This window comes from Rhea americana, unplaced genomic scaffold (genome assembly GCF_003343005.1).
Source record: "Rhea americana isolate MKP2758 unplaced genomic scaffold, rheAme1 scaffold_220, whole genome shotgun sequence".
NCBI lineage: Eukaryota > Metazoa > Chordata > Aves > Rheiformes > Rheidae > Rhea > Rhea americana.
Window position 1 is genome coordinate 522,350 of NW_028186330.1, and position 17,668 is coordinate 540,017.

The following is a 17,668-nucleotide window of genomic DNA, read 5'->3' on the forward strand; positions in this document are numbered from 1 at the left end:
TACTGAGCTTTCATCATTAACATCTGGCTTCTATTTTAAGCCAACTGAAATGAGCTGCTGCTTGTAGATTAGCCCCCTTCAAAGCTGCATTTCTTTTTCTCATCTTTGCATTAAACTTGCCCAGCCCCCAGTTTCCTGTAAATTAAATCTATATTGCATGTGCACTAATTCTCTTCTGTTGAGGTTTTAGTCTGAATTTAACAGTAATTCATTTTCTCTGTAGAAACGTAGCACAAGAATGAACATCTTGGGTAGCCAAAGTCCACTCCATCCTTCCACACTGAGTACAGGTAAATCTGCTGTTTTGTAAGGATAGTGTATGAGGCCTCTATGGGCAAATGAAAGCTGTATTTAATACAGGGATAGAATGCAGTCCCATAGTATTAATGCCTCGATTTGAAATACTATGTTTTATCTTCATCAATAACTTGTATGTCGTTAACATGCTTACATGTTTGAAAGCGTAAATATATATAGACATAGTAGAAGGAACTTTTTTGCTGTTAAAGGGACACTCAAGCTTTTTTTTAATTTTAATCTTTTGAAATACAGATTTTTGAAAATTGAGACTCCATAAACATTTCCTTTAAAAACAAAATCCATAAATTGATTCTTCACTGTAGAAAAGGAAGTCAGCGAGTGATCTGTTAATCTTTAAAGAAACCAGGATTTTTTAAAATAGCATTCATTCTGTAGTAACTGAATAATGTAAAATACGGCTGCCCATAATGTGAGTCCTGAGATTTTAAGTTTAGTGAAGTAATATGATATTGCCTATTAATACTCTGGACTTCTTAGCGGAAACACAATTATTCYGTGTTTCTATTCAGTTGAATAGAATTTAAAATACAGTTTGAAAAACAACAAAACATAAACACGTTTGGAGGCATCGCCACCCTTGAAAGCACAAATTGAAGTGCTTTTTATTCTTCTACAGTTAAAGGGTCTTGGGTCTAATTTTCCTTATTAGCTCAGACATAGAATTCTATGAATTATTTTGTCGCAGTGTTTTCAAGGACCTATGAGAAGACAGTGTTTTAAAAGATAACCTCTTGATAACCTAATAATACATCTACAAGCCGTAAAATACATGGGGAATATGCGTATATTCTTGTATATTGAGTATATGCAACTGCTGATGCATTTTTTCATATTGATTATTTTTTATATTGATTGATTAAAGATATATTCTATCCCACTTTTCAGTGGGATCTATACCCACTTTTAAAATGTTTAAATAATTAGTGTGTCTGGGGAGAAAATATGTTAGACATGTTACTGTTACCAAGCATTCTCTCTTTCCCTCTTTTCCCTCTCACCTCCAGTTATTCATAGGACACAGCATTGGTTTCATGGCAGGATCTCTAGAGAAGAATCTCACAGGATTATTAAGCAGCAAGGGCTTGTGGATGGGTAGGTACCCCTGCATCCATATCTCATGGAAAGACATTAGAGAAAAGAGTATGACTTCTGCTATAAGAATTTCAAGGGCTATGGGCATGTATGAGTAACATGATGCTTGAGTAGTTCCAGTTTTCCTTCCAGGATTTCAAAAAGACTATGTAAGTGTTTGTAGGAATGGATTCTAACTCTTAATCCAGAGAATAATATATTAAGAGTACACATAAAATCTCTGTTTTTTTTTTTCAGTAGAGGCGATACATTTTTGGGGAGAATGTTAGAAGCTGAAAATAATTAATTCCTGTAATCCATATTGAAAGAGTATTTCTTCAGGCAAAGCTATACCTAGCCATTTGCACATAAATGTATAATAAGCCATTTGTGCTCTTTTGCATGCATCAGAGCAGTTAATGATGACTTCTCACTACTTACTTCTCTTCTAGAGCTAAGAGATGCAAGTACCTGTTCCAGTTCTCTGAAATGTCTGTAGCTGAGATTTAAGTATTTTCTTGGCATTCCTGGTTCAGTTATTTATGTATGTAGTTGAGTTACTGTAGGGAAGTTGTTTAACCTTCATTCATTCAGCAATTTTTTATTTGTAGGATGGGAAGAGCATGGATGTCTTTAGTTTATTAATCTCACTGTAGCCAGCATTAAGGTAGAAACTTCCATACTGGCTTTGCAGAAGACAGTGAAGTTCAAACTTCCCTACAGCATTTTCTGATTCAGGAGCATTACTAATCATTTTGACTGATGGCTTGTGACGAATGAAATATATTAGAATATATTAGAGAAATGGCTAGTGCCTGTACACAGTGATCAAGCAGTGAGATTTTTTGTCTTTTCAGCCAGCATTGCTGGGCTATAGTAACTGAGACTCAAATGAGAAAAGATTTAGGCTTAGGCAGGCAAAGGGAAATCTTCAAAAGACAGAAGAGCTTCAGTAAGCAAAGGAGCACTACTGAAAGGGTACACTACCGATTTGCTGGGTTTCTACTTCTCTCACACTACAGAACTTTGTGCTGACTCATTTAAACTTGTTGCCTTAGAAATACAGTGGCCCATTCTTCTTTGGGTTTTCATAAAGAAGTTAATGCTTTTGAGGAAGTGTTTATTTGTGCTGTAGGCAGCTTGCTTACTGTGGAAGGCTCAGATTGATTAGTCCTTGGCTGTATGGAGGTCCACTAGTAGCAGCAAAGGAGCCGTGTTACCCATGTGTTTAAGGATCTAAGGATGGTGGTTTTCAGGATTGAAAAGTCTTGGTCTGTGTTTTGTCTACCTTTTTTTCTTTTTCAAAGTGTGAATTTAACCATTTAAGACCTCAGTTTTGTGGTTCGGCCTAAAAGTGGTATCTTCCACTAAGCGGAATAAATTAGTGTACATTGTTGCTAGCTATACTTCCTAAAGTATATTCTTCTCTGATGCTACTGTGGAAAAAATTCTGTGACGCTTTTAAGACAAAATCAGTGTGTGTTTCCCTCATATTGATAATGTGGATTCTATCTAATTGATAGTCATTTTAAGAAAGTATTGAGCAATTGCAACCATTTAATTTAAGAGTTGATTTTGCTAGCACTCAGTTTCTGAAAACTGATGCAAGGTACTGGAGAATGGGAACAGATTCTCATATATTAGTTTCCCATCTTTAAATTCTCTTAGAGAAATCCAAACATGCTTTTGGAGTTCAGAACATTGTCTTCGTGCAAGTACATATCAGTAATAGAAAGCTGAATTAGACGAAAAAAAGAAGGCATTATACAGATAGAGAGGAAGAAATACTATCATGTATATTTCATTTTATTTCTTGTGCYGATTAGTGTTGAGTAGACCTGGTATAAAAATTGAAAGTAAATTGTCAGATATGGAATTGTCTGTTAATGCAAGTAAAGAAGAGTCAGGCAATGATACAAAATGATCAAGTGGTTCTGATTACTTATAAAGAAATGTTTTGTGGTATTCAAATCATGAATTTTAAAAAATGTTCTCTCCTAGATTATTTCTTCTCCGGGACAGCCAAAGCAATCCAAAGGCATTTGTACTTACGCTGTGCCATCATCAAAAAATAAAGCATTTTCAAATCTTGCCGGTAAGTAAATTAGTTTTGATGCTGATCATAAAAAAGCAATTTTAAATCATAAAGCTTTGACAATATCTGAAGAGACTTCTTTAAAAGTACTGATATAATTAATAGGGATATTCCCATTGACAAGTATAATCCTCAGAATTTTTCAAATGCCTGATTAAAATTCCTTGTTATTGCTGGACTGCTAACATAAGTCACTTAGGTTATCAAAGTAATGCACAGAACTTGATCTCTGTGACTGACAACTGACTGCAATTGTCTCCATATCTCTTAAGCAGACATAGAAGAACTTCTGAAAACTTCAAAGCATTTTATTTTGGTAGTTAGTCAATAATATGTTACACTGAGATTTTGAGAATCTATTTGATTTTATTTTGACCAAAAAAGTATCAGAACTTTAAGACTGTGTGTATCTGTGTATTGGTCCAAAGACTTTTTTTCTATTGCTTTTCTTACAACCAGCTAACAACTTGCAGTGCTTCTGCTTTATATAATGGAGACAAGTGCTTTCTCTACAGTTTTCAGTTACTCTGTGCCCATGAGCTTTCATTTTTCTATAAAAGATACTTCTAGTGGGATTAAGGCAAGTTCTTTCCCAGCGGGATTCATGGACACCATGGTTTCCTSGAGATCTCTGAGCACTAGATTGTTTGGGCAGTGCCCATCATTTTGGGCACTATAAAACTAAGATTTTTTTAAAAAAAATGAGGTGTCTGATAATGGGGAGATCAGCTTTAGAGATACGGTCTTTCTTACACTTAACCTTGGGATCTTTTTGGAAGCTTTGCTGTAGTACAGCAGTGCATGTATCCTACGAGAACTACACTGCTGGCTTAGAGCCTGGGAGTTCAAAGAATATTACAGTCTTACACCTTTCCAATCGTATACCAGTCCACTGCATAAATAAACAGGCAAAAGCCTACCCGAATGCTTCTTGTAAGCTGATTAGTGCTTTTAGGACTGGGGCCATTTTTGCAAATAAGTAAGAATTTTGAAGTTAACATCTCAAGAAAGGTCTTGGCCTGCAAGCTGTATTATGCTAAGTGAGTTTCAGAACAATGTTATTTCATTGAGAAGCTGTCAAATTTTGATTTAACTAAACCTTTTTTGTGTAAAGGGGTTAACAAATATTTTTGTTGTAGTTATTGTTATCTTACACCACACACTTCGAGTCATTATGTTTTGCCATGCTTGCATCTCTTCATGTGTGCTGGCTAACTTGAAAAGGACATTTTATTTCCCCAGTGTGAGGACGACGGACAGATATTTTTCAGCCTGGATGATGGGAACACCAAATTCAGTGATCTTATCCAGCTTGTTGAATTCTATCAACTAAACAAAGGAGTCTTGCCCTGCAAACTCAAACACCACTGCATCCGAGTGGCCTTATGACCTCAAATCTGACTCTCACTGAAGACTGGATTTGCTAGAAGAGTAATTGTAAGAGAAAGTTGACACTGGGGAATTGGCAGATCTGTAAGTTGGTAAAAATAAATAAAAATATTATGCACCTTGGGACTTTGAAAGGGATGGATTCGACTGGTGCCAACAGACCAAGATTTACTGGTTTGTCCAACACCTAAGAGTGATTGCTGCTGAGTGTCCCAGCATCCCAAAAATGGGGGGAGGGTATGTAAAACCATTAGCAAATTTGAAACAAAACTGGAAACTATTTTGGCTGGGCCACTTAACAGGAACAAGTGTGAAGAGAAATCTTTGAAAAGAACTCTTGCCCTGGAATAATCTTGACAATTAAGACTAGTGTGTTTACTTTTTGTATTGATCACTTTTTTTGCACTCCTACTTTGTTTCGGATATTGTATGCAGCCTATATTAGGAGCTGATGTGGCTTTTAAAATTCATGCAGGAGTTGGGTATTAATCTGCACCCTAAAATGTATGGAAAGCTTCAGCCTAAAAGGATCTAGAAGAAATTCGAGAAGTGTGTGTGTGTGTGCACGTGCGCGTGTGTCTCAAAACTTCTCTGGAGACCTGAGGTTCGATCATCTGCAGATGTCTTTGAAGAAGCAATGTGGATACAATTCTAAAAGAACATAGCACCATATATGTACTCTTAAAACTGTTGATTTGTAGCATTATGGCTGTAGTATGTTGATGGCATATTAGTGGCACTCAGTCATGCAAAGACTGTGTTAGATTCTATGCACAAATTTTTTTATTGAAGTGGTGGTTTGTTTTTTTACAGCCTTTTGACTGTTTTCCCGAGGAAACTTAATGTTACTAAATATTAGTAGGACTGAAAAACTACGCTTGTATCTAAAACCACCATTTTTTTGTGAGAAGATTCTTCTGCTTAGTCTTAGTATGACAACAAAAAAAACCACAGTGTTTTTAGCTTTATAGCTCCTTGAATTTTCAGACTGTTTCAAAGAGCTTTTTCCGTATAATAAAGCTACAGTGACAAAAAGCTCTTTGGGGGAATAGTACTTCAAAAGAACTATATCCCCTCTGCTTTCTATAGGGCCATGAAAGTTTACATGGTGAGAAAGAACATAGTAGGAATGGAAACTCATTCAGTTGTGATTGGCATTTGTGAACTAGCTGCTGGCAATATCATCCATCCAGGTGACTGGTGATCCTTTTATCACATGTACTAATGCCTGCTGGTATCTATTGCAGACAAGCATCTATCCTGCTCTAGTGCTGATTGGTCATCAGAACTCCTTTATTGTTAATGTTTAATTATTTAATGTTTACACAATAACTTTTCTGATGATAAATCAGTATTAAAGTTAGGTGAGTCCCATTTTAATTCTCCATTTGCAAATACCATTCTTTCAGCAACACAGTCAGTATCAGAACTGTTACTGAATTAACTTTCCAATACTTCATGCAGTTTATCCATACTGGGAAGTATTTGGCCCTGAGAACTTTCAGAACATAGTGAAGAATGGAGCATTCTTAAGATGGTAAATGATTTACGCAGACTAGTTCACCCTTTGCTAATGTTTGCCACTGGGTTTGAAATCTTAGCCATCTCAAAGGGTAAAGAAGGAAAAACAATTTTACACCCTTAGGTCTTCATGTAGTGTTGAGAATAACTTAAGACAAACCATAACCTGCCTGAGTCATCCATATCAGCTTATAACTATGTCAATGGTATAGAAACACTGTATTTTAGTTTACAGAACACACTTAGTATTTTTTTTTTCCATTTAATGTCTAGATATAAAAATGAAGAAACTTGATTTTGTTTCAGTAGAAGCCCTTTTTTTTTAATTGTACATAGTGAAATGAGAGTTCTTGCTTTCTAGACAGTGTATTTTAAAACCTTGAAATTAAGCTAACTTAAGTCTGACTTCACTTTGCATGCTTCTATTTGGCCCCTATTAGGAGAAAAAAAAAGATACTTGTATTGACTACATTACCAGTTTAATAAGACCATTTATGCTGTAGTTTTAAGTTTTTCTGTTTACATAGCTTAGTGACGACCATGCATTTTTCCCAGTAGGTGCATAGTATTTGCAGTGTTTCATATTTATAAAAACAAAAACTTGCATCTTATTTAAATTGAGAATAAAAGTTTGACTATGAATCATGATTTTTGTATGTAGATGGTTGATGTAGTATTTTGTACTTTTCCCAGCTAAAGTGAGCTGTTTTGAGAAAGTGACCACCTTTAAAGTGGCAACAATCTTACTTAAGCAGATCACTGCTTTTGTCTTCTTTCTGCTGGAAAACAGTCAATACCACCTTAGTTTTCCAACAGATTCAGCTGGCTGCCAGCTCAGAATACCAAGGACTGAAGGACATTTGACTCTTATTTTTGTATTTAAATGACATGAATGTAAAGGGGATGCTCAGGGTTGTTTTGGAGCCTGTTGAATTTTTATCTTTTTGCCTGTGATTTTATTTTCTAAATAAATACTTCATGTAGCAATCTTGAATATGTTGAGAAGGAAAATGCCAAACCATTTTGGTAATGAGGTTACTAGTTAAGTTATGTTATGATAGGTGTTAAAGTACAAAAACTTTTTATTTGTTAATTAATCTTGAAGAAACACGTGCCTCAGTTTAGATGTTTTGTCTTATCTTTTCTGCACTAAATACCTGACAGTTTGACCAATCAATGCACCTTTCCAGTGGCAAGACTTGCTTATCGTAAATTATATTGTCACAATGCAAGATTTAGTGACTGTAAAATGGAATAAAGTTTAAAGTTTCAGGGAATGCAAAAGGTATTAACTTAAGAGACAAAACCTTTATTCAATATGCTTTGCTTCATACTGTAAATAGCTTTTTGGCTTGTGAACCTAATTGTAATCTTTCAGGTATTTTTGTACAAATAAGGGACTGATATTCTGTTTCTTGTAATTAGAAATAAACGTTAATACAATGCTATTCATTTTATATTGGAATTTATGTCTTCTTTTGGGTGTATCTCCATACACAAAATATCTCTTGCCTTAATTCTGAGTTATTTGGGGTGAGTTGTCATGTTAAAGATCCTTTAAGAACAGCTAAAAGGCAAGCAGATTCCACATGGTATCTCTATAGTGGCTGTTCCGTTTTACAATTCCTATTAGGACAATTTGTCCTTTGTTTAAATCAGTTTGTTCACACCTGGTGTTTGAGGAAAATGTTTTTTGATATTCTGCCATGATATTTACAGTGTTCATTTGGGAAATTTGATTCATTTGGTTGCTAGAATCAAAACAGCAATTATACCACTAGCATCTTTTGGATCATAAAATAAAACTATAGCTCACTTGAAATGTAAGCTGTACATAAAGCACTCCACTGGCCTTAGAGTTGTTGGATCACAAAACTTTTTAATAGTACTTTTAGAAAGCAATCATTTAATCCTGTAATGCTTATATTCATGTGGTCCTTCTGTAGTTGGGTGGAAAAGCACATCTGCATAAAACATGTTTTTGCTTAAGAAAGCAATTTCACTGGGGAAAGAGGTTGGGGGTTCTTCTGTTGGACAGAGTCATAGAAGATTGGAAATGTTTCACTTTTTTGTTCACAAACCTTTCCTCTCCCTGCTTTGCTAATCCACAGAAGCCAGCAAACACATCCCACTTAAAGCAGTAGTCACACTCCAGCTTCTGCATGCTATGGCTTCATGTCAGCTTGTACTGCACTAGGGCATAATTCTGTGTTCTGTATTATGGAATTCATTCAGCAACACATAAAGGCAAAGTAGTTATTTTGGTTTTTGATATTGCCAAGATTTTTTTATCTCAATATGCATGTTACTTTAACTTTGGGCTGAGCAGCTATAGGTCTCTAAAGTGCTTGGAGTTCACTATGCTGCGTATACCTAAATCAACTTACACTTTGAGTTGTACAAAAAGTGCTTGCTTACAGAAAGTCCTTTAGGTGCCTATTTCTTGCTTAGCTAAAGGAAGCTATGCTAACATTGAAACTGGCTCCCTCTGTAATCTAAGAAGTCGTTCTCATGTTATTTTACAAAACATAAAAAAAGAACCAACAACCTTACTGCCCTGTGTATGTCATATTTGGAACAGACAAGGAGATGATGGCACACAAAAAGGAGCAGAAGCCTGCCAAATGACAAGGTAGTATTGTTTGTGTATTTGTCCAAATGTGCTCACTAGCAGCAGGTAGATACCTGTGCTATCAGGACACCCAGCAGGAGGAAATTAGCCAGAGTCAGAAATAGTTACATAGTACAGATTTGAATTAATTGCTGTGCCTGACAGTTTGTGCTGGTTTTACATTAGCTGCAGAGCAACAGACAGTATCTGACACAATCAGACAACATCTGCTCCTGCATGAAGCCCTCTAGCATGAAGTTAACAGGGCAAAGTACTTTAAAAGTGTTTGGACCTACGAATAAATTTATATCAGATTAGTGTTTTACAGCATGTGGCTGCAGCACTTTTATCCCACATACAGAACCCTAAAGCTGGGTTTGTTGTAAAATCAAATCACTGCTGCAGTCTGTACCCACAAATCCAAATGAGAAAAACAACATCAGATGAACCATTTCCCTTCAAGTATGTCAAACTATAGATGATTTTGGGTTTATGTTACTGTTAATTTAATGATGCTTTAATCTGGTTTGTTAATGCCCGGTTTGTCTATTGCTCTGTGACTCAGGCATTGTTTGTCTAACACATTGGAAATTTAGGCAACAGTATTAGTAGATGGAGAAGAGCAGTATCTTTTTTTGAAATACCACATTGCATTAATTTGGGTTACTTCTGCATCCTGTCATGTCTTCCTTCCTTAACTTTGAGCACAATTTAATTAGAATTTGAAAATTTAATACAGCCACAACTATGTGCAAGAGCTATATGACTTTCATTAGATACTGTGATTACTCACATCTGAGTCTTCAAAATAAATTAGTTTGTACAGCACTCACATTGCAAACTCTTAGCCCAAATAAATTCTGCTCTAATTGCTCATCTTACTGCACAGCTCCTAGCAGATGTTTTTACAGGAAGGACTGGTTCATCTCTAGACACTGAACTGTGACTAACGGGGGTCTTACAACACTTGTTGGTTACCCAGGTTGCGTGCTTGGCTTTAATCAGGTATTTTACATCTCTGGGCTGCAGGATTCTGGTGCCACAACTGTCTAACAGGAAGGTGGAAGTATAAACACAGCTGCCAGTTCTGAGTCAAAGTACAGTCTGGTTTTATGGACTGTGAAGCTCAGCTCAGCTGCAGACAGAAGTGTAACTCTAGGAAAAGAGAGCTTAAGAGAGCTAGGAAGGAAAATGAAGTGGAGGAAAAAATTACTCTTAGGACTGTCTAAGCTACAGTTTGGGTATGACTAGGGGCACAGTGAGGACACTATTGTCAGCCTTAGCCATTTTCCCCTCCCCTTCCCTTCCCTTGGGCTTGTGAAGACACTTCTAAATAAAGAAGGCCATTTTATTTGCATTTTGAAACACGTTCTCCAGAGGTTGGAGAATTGTTTTTTTCGGTCATCAAATGGAAAAATAGCTATGAAATCAGCATTCTCTGCAACATGCCCAGTCTCAAAACAGATTGGCTATTCAACTGTCATTTTAAAGTAAAAGTATGGTTCTACCAACAATAATTTTATGATGAGAATTATTAAGGCAAATGGCTAAGTTAAATACTAAAAATTACTACTTGATTGCCTCTCAAAGATTGTCAGACGCATCCCATTTTGAAATTGAAATATTTTACTTTTCATTTAGCTAGACCTTTTTCAGCATTTGATTTCTTCAGTAACCTTTCTTCCTCTGAATATCTGCAAGGTATTCATGTGTTCTGTGTGACCCTTACATAATTAGTTTTTTTGGTGTTTAGTACTCTCAGAGTCGGGTCCAAAGACAAAAAGACAGGAATGGGCAAGCAGTGAGGGTTAAAGCTTCATGAAAAATTACCCCACAACACAGTTAGTCATGGAAGAAAAGATGGGTAGATGGAAGAACTCACCTAATTTTTCACCAAAGAGTTTGTGGTTTGTCAAAATGGCTGGCCCAACAAGGAAGAAGATTGTTGAAGGCTTAAAGTTTGTCTCAAAATATTTTATGATGAATTGCCTGAACAAGCCTTCGACTTGCCCTAGAAAATGGAGTATGACTTGAGAGGACATATTGCATCTTCTTTCTTGTACGTGCACCTTCACAAACAAAATCCTAGAAGCTGCTGTCTTTGAAAAGAGAAGGGAGCAGGAGGTCCTCAGCCAGGAGTGACAGGAGAAGCTTAGGATGTCGTAGAAATGGAAGAGGTACAGGAAGAGCAAACAGGATGGGCAGAGGAACGATCAGACTAAGACGGTTCAGCAGACTGGAAAGCAGTGTCTTCGGGAAGGTGGTGTAATAATAGACTTCCATAAAAACACAAGCAGCTGATGGCGGAGGGGAGGAATAGAAAGCGTTTAATTACTGTCTCTTTTACTACCAAGGTTACAGAGCATCACCTGAAATGCACAGGGGCCCAGTTCAGCAAAACCAGAAACATTTCTTCACAGTCTGCCTAGGTAAGCTCTTAGTAAGCTTCACTGCAAAACGTGGCAGGTGATAGAGACTCACCTGGGTTCACTAAGGCATCCACCACTTCCCTGATGGATGGTAACTACAAAAACAGCATCAGGAAGCCCATGGGTTGCCTGTCACCAAGTGCTGGGGTATTATTCTGGGCAGGAATCACTACTTAACAGCCTATATCCATACTCCCATGCTACATATCTGCTGTAAAGTACTAGACCAGGTATTAGGCTAGCGAGATCTTTGGTCCAGTCCAGCACAGGTGTCCCCATGAAGGTCCATCTGCTTGAAAACCTCTGCAATTAGCACCACTAGTTGGGGAAAGACTAGGAAAACTTGTGTTTTCATTTGCGTTGTTGATTGAATGGTGGCAGTACTTGGGGCAGCAGCAGTGTAAATACCATGTTTGCTCCCCACCACTTCAGCAGGAGCTGCACCAGGGTGTGCAATAGCTGTCTTTCAGGGCTTCTCTCACGTGGGATTTATAGCCGAGCTGTTACAGCTTGGCACAGCCCACCGGGAAGACAGGAACGTAGTGGCAGGCTTCACTCGGCCCCAGGACCGGGCAAGAAATGTCAGGGACCCACGCCTCGCTAACATCCCCTCTTCTGCAGTGGGTTTACTCCACACTATTCACTGGCAAACAGCACTCGCTTCAGTTAGGTACTGGCACGGCTTTTCCGAAATGTGTTTCCGGCAATACGTAAAGAGCGGCAGCTGCATGACGGGGGCCAGCCAGGCCCTCTCCCTTTCAGCGTGGGTCATTCTGAACCCGTTTCCACCTGCCTGTCCTGTAGAAGACAGTATTTTCACTGGAAGGGACCCCAAATTATTCCAGCACAAACATAACCCTTAACTACCAGCACCTAAATTCAATTTGGCGAGTGCTCAGTCAGAAGAAAAGAAAGGGCTTCAAAAAAATAAAAAGGAGAGAGATGTTTGACACACCAGGACAGGGCAGCTGCAATCAAGGCTGGAGCCTATCTGACCCCGGAGTTGGAAGAGACCAGACTTTGCTCTGCSGGAGGGAGAAGGGTGAGCAGGAGGGCGTCGGCCATTTCCCTCTCCGCCTCGCCCACAGCAGCCTCGTGAGGCGAGGCGAGCGCGCCCGCGCCGGCAGGGGGCGGGCGCGGTCCCCCGTGGGCCCCTGAGGGAAGGGGGGGTGCGAATAAAATATTTATTTATTTATTATTTATGATGATGATGGTGGTGGTAGAGGCGATCGATCTGGCCCGCGCCGCCGGTGAGGCGCCGGTACGGCAGGTCTGAGGAGATGGCGGTTTTCCGTTACGGGCGCGTTGCGAGCGGCTAACGGCCGCGGGGGGGGGCGGCGATGAAGGCTTCGCCCCCTCGGCTGCGCCCCCCACGGGCGCCTCCAGCACAGGCCCGGCGGGCTGTGGCTTTTTGTGCCTTCAGAAATGTAACGCCCTATTTTATAAGCGGAGACAGCACCTGCTGAGGATGTTGGCGCTGTTTATTCCACTACGTGTTGTGCCCGGTATATTTTTGCTTGGTGAATACACGAAATKCCACATATCCCTTTTGTCCTAATAGTCGTGTGCTGCTTCTGAACGAATTCACAAGCTTTCTTTTTTTTTCCGTATTGAGAAAGAACAATGGGTAAAACTAATGAACTTAGTGCTGCAGGTGCTTAATGATTAACTAAAAAGTTCAAGATAAGCTCAAAAATAGCAGTGAAGACTAGATGTTTGCAGGTACTGTAGAAGTCTAGGAACTTCTTCAGAGTAAAATTCCTTAGCTGCTTGTTGTGGTCTCATTTTCACAGGGTGAAAGGATAAGGCAATTACAGAAGATAGCTGTTTGCAAAGTATCTGGAAAAGGAGAGAAATCTGCAAACAGGTAGGGAGAAAGTCACTAATGTTGGAAAGCAGAGTTACCTCTGTCCTTTCACCACCTCACACAAACTGACAAGTCTGCATAATTTGTTAAACATTAAGTTAGTGTTTAGAAATGTAAATACTAAATTAATTCTATTTTAATTGACAGCCAGTTAAACCAATTTCTCTTGAAACAATTGGGAGTTCATAAAGTGCTTTAAAATCAAAACTTTGCAATTAATAAAAGTTTTAGGAGAACTACTTTTTAATTGCCTCTAAAAATTAACTTGCAAGTACTGCTTATGAAGTGGTCTAGAGGAACAGCATACCTTTGAATGATGGTGTTCTGGACAGTCTGGGAGCTGAATCCCAGCTGACAAGAGAATTTCATTAACCCTTTCAAATTTAATCAGAAGCAGCTTCCATTTGTTTAAAAGTTAATCTCTCTTGCTCCTCCGGCTGGGTTTCATTGCAAATGTGTGAGACTGGGCTTGCACACTTGTAGAGGTCCTGTTTATGGTAAAGGACGTACAGTGTTCCCCATGCATCGATACTACAATTTGATATGTGAAAACATATAAAATAACAAAAGTTACTTCAGCATTATGGAGTTCAAAGAGCAAGAAGATAATCATATGAAAACTACTGCTAGAGATATGGCTGGAAAAAGGTAGACTGTGTGGATGGTAAATAGGAAAAAAAATAAAGCTAGGTGCCATGATTATAGCTTGATGAAAAGCAAGTTTCTGAAACAGCTGTGACTTGTGCTGAAAGGTTTCTTCAGAAGAGTGAGACTTTAGGGAAGAGCAGCCTCATATTCTGGCATTCAGAGTACAGATCTCACACTAGCAATGTGAGTTAAAAGCAAAGTGAGAGAACTGGAATGTCTGTTGTGAGAACTAGAGATTAACTAAGGTCAAGGTGGCAGACTTACACAACTCTGTCCTGTCTACACATGTAATGGGGTAAAACTTGCTTCAGTGGTTATGAGGAGACTGATGTGTCATGTCTGTCCTATACTGTAAAGTTAGCAGAGGAAAGCAGCAGGATTGGAGGAAGTGAAAGCTTCATTTAAAAAAAAAAAAAAAATACTGCCAAGCTCTGTTAACAAAGAGGTTGCTGAAACTTCATGCATGTTTGCAGGTATGGTAAAGGCTAAATAAGGAGACAAGATAACTCTTCAAAGAAGGCTGCAAGCTGGCATGTTCAGATGTTCGGAAACTTCATACATATTTTGCCTTCCCCTTCCACCAGTCAGTTGGCTTCTGTTGAACTACTGTTTCGTAGGCTGTGTGTAGACCTCAGGTTGGTAAGGAGATAAGCAATTGTATTCGGGATGGTTAGTCAATACACTTTTGCAGAAAGGAAGGTGTGTAAGGTTCTTTAAAATTATTAGAAAATCTCTTTGCAGAGGCAGTAGATACAGGGCTCTTGAGAAATTTCCCTATTTCTTCGATCTGTCGCATATTCTCTCTTTAATATCTATTTCTCACTCTATTCCTTTGGATGACCATCACAAAATGGTCTCTTTCTTCTGCAGCAGCAAAAAACATTATAGAGGGTTTTTTTCATCACAGGTAATATATAGCATAATCAGCAAAAAAGTGAGGCCCCGCAGTAATTTGTCATACTAACATTTGTATGAAAAGACAACCTATACAGAAAGTTGAACATACTTTCAGTGTATTCCAGTTACAGCGCTATTACTTGGTTCAATTAAATCCCTTGCCATTATCTATACACAGGCCTCCATTTGTCCTCAGATAACTGCTTCCCAATTTAAGCAGTGCTTTTGGTTATTATGTTTTATCTGTTGGTAAAGATGCATCTGTTATCTTTCCTAGAGAAAATATTCTGAATACAACAGCAATTTTTACTGTAATTTTTTTCACCTTCTTTCTTGAACCTATGCAGATTGTATCTTTTTACCTATTCACCAAAAAATAAACAGGAGAAGGGATCATATAATCAATAGTTATTTGCTGAGGAGTAAACTGGGATTAAACATTAATTCCTTTGTCAGAAAGAGATACAGTGAAGGCCTTGTACACTTAAAAGGAGCATGTTACTCTTACTATTTTGCAATACTGTGCATATTTTTTCCTTTTGTTTTAGAAAGGAACATGTGTTTTTAAAACTCATGGAAGGTTTTTATGATCTTCCTGAAAGTGTATAGATTTTGGGTTTACTCTTGGTTTTATATTTTCTGTAAATAATAGAGTTATTAGCTGGTTTATGGGGATTCAAATATAACTTAATGTTGATGTGCTTGAATCAGACATATTACTTCATTCGTGGTATAACTGTTCACAGTTTCAAAGGCAGAAAATTAGAGATTCTTTCCCTAAGAAGAGTATGTAGAGAGTGTGTATATATATATGTGTGTGTGTGTGTGTATATATATATAAATATATATGTGTGTATATTATATGTATATATAAAATTTAAGTACTGATGGGAATCCACTAATGTAAGGGTCAATGGCAATTTGTTACACTTTTTCCTGAGACCTTTCGTTAATGAAATGCTGTGCTGTGAGTCTGTATGTGAGCACACAGAGTGGCTTGAAGGTAAAGATGTGATTGCAGACCTGTGTAATGTATTACTGGCTATCTGTAGAGGATCTATCTCCTATGCAAGGTACAGCCTAGCTGTACAACAGTGGTCATGGACTATCAAGAAAACATGGGATGGGGATGTCAATGAGAAAAATAGTATGGGAAACTTGGAGGATCTGAAGTGCTTAGAGGAAAGGGATTCATGTAAATATGAGGAGAGTATGAGAACATGGGGAAAATAAAAGGTTTAAGAAAAAGGGATTCAGAGGAAGAGAGATTAGAAGGGTTTTGAAGTGATTTGAACAAAGATAAGATGGTAAGGCTTCAGTCATGGAAAGAATTATAAGAAGATAGGATGTAGGAATCATCTGATCTTAAAATAGGAGACAATAGAAAGTGTAGTGGCAGTAAGAGGATAGAATACATATAACCATAAGTGAGGGTTATTATTCGTATTTCAGAGTTTAAAAACAACTTTGCCAGACTTGGGTTAGTTACGTTTCTTTCTATTTCAGAAAATTCTTTTTCTTACATAATAAGTACCAGTTACTGTTTCATTTCTAGGGTAACCTCAAGCACTGGTATTAGCAACACTTTAATGTAATAAGAAGTTAMTTTGTTCAGCTAAAGAGAAATGTTAACTTCTTAAAGTGTATACAAGGGAGCTGCAAAGAGGAAGGGAATAACCTCTTCTTGCTCAGTGAATAGGATGCAAAGTAACAGGCTAAAATTGAAGGAAATGAGACTCTGGAAAAAAAGGTGATGTAACAGTAACAATAGTGACACGCTGGAATGTACTGTTTTAGAAGGGTATTAATTCACTGTCACATTGATATTACCATTAAGTTAGTTATATCACCTCCCTTTGTTTTGCCCTCTTGTGCACCTAGTTGTCCTGTTGACAGACTGTTCCATTTAAATGAAAATCACACAGTGTTTAGATTTTCTTTTCTCTGACATTAATCCACATGCCAGAGTGCAGTATTGGATGTCTGAAATAACAAGAGTATTTCTATGGGGCACTGCAAGCAACATTTTTATGATTACTTAGTCTTCTAAAAGTGAATTTGGAAATTACAGAAGCATGCTACATAGTGCTTACAATATTTACAAATAATCAGAGTTCAGAGTATTAGAAACAATACAGCTATTCCTAGAACCAGGACCCATTTCCAGGTGAATATACATTTCCATATATTTTGGACAACCTAAAGTTTGCTAAAAAAACAACAGGACAGAAGATGGCTTGCAGACACCTTTTCCCTTCAGACAGTACCATAAAGGAACTGGTGTTTGCAGTAGGGATCAGCTTGTCCCTTTCTGTGCCCTTCCTTTAAAGGGAGAGGGAGAGAGTGAATGCAAAGGATTTAGAGGAATGGCCTTGTCACCTAGCCATTTCTGTAATGGCATCCTGCACGTGCATTGTTTTGCACGTTCAGAGACCTTTTTACCTTTTTGTTTGTATCTTATTCTGATTTGTGCCCTTCTCTGTGCTATTTTAGAATTCTTGGACAGTTGTCCTTGAAGAAATACATGTGCCTTCCAGCAGGTTCAAATTGCTCTTTATATATTTGATATCCTTATACATCTGCAACCACATCAGAATCTTGCTGAGTTCTTAACTGCAGTGCTTCCTGTGGTARTTACATTTTCTGCAGTTTTAACCACACATCACATGGAAAAAGTGTTTCCTTCTGCCTGTTTTTCATCTGACGTCTTTTAATTTCACAAAGTAGTTCCTCTTGGGCTTTTGAAATTTGAAAAACAGAAATTCTTTATCTTCTCCCTTTACTCTTTCTTTCCTTTATTCTTTCCTTTGTTTCCTTTA

At 37.9% G+C, this 17,668-nt stretch overlaps 1 protein-coding gene across 3 annotated transcripts in view; it reads left to right on the top strand.

Annotated features, from left to right (window-relative positions):
• Window positions 1-7,845, top strand: part of GRB10 (growth factor receptor bound protein 10) — a 152,780-nt gene extending 144,935 nt beyond the window's left edge. For all 3 annotated transcript variants that reach the window (XM_085305465.1, XM_085305463.1, XM_085305462.1), the window contains 4 exons: window positions 224-290; window positions 1,326-1,413; window positions 3,394-3,487; window positions 4,730-7,845. In XM_085305465.1, the coding sequence (XP_085161591.1) occupies window positions 224-290; window positions 1,326-1,413; window positions 3,394-3,487; window positions 4,730-4,876 (396 nt within the window). In that variant the 3' untranslated portion in view covers window positions 4,877-7,845. The remainder of the gene's footprint in view (window positions 1-223; window positions 291-1,325; window positions 1,414-3,393; window positions 3,488-4,729) is intronic.
• The last annotated feature ends 9,823 nt before the right edge of the window (window positions 7,846-17,668 follow it).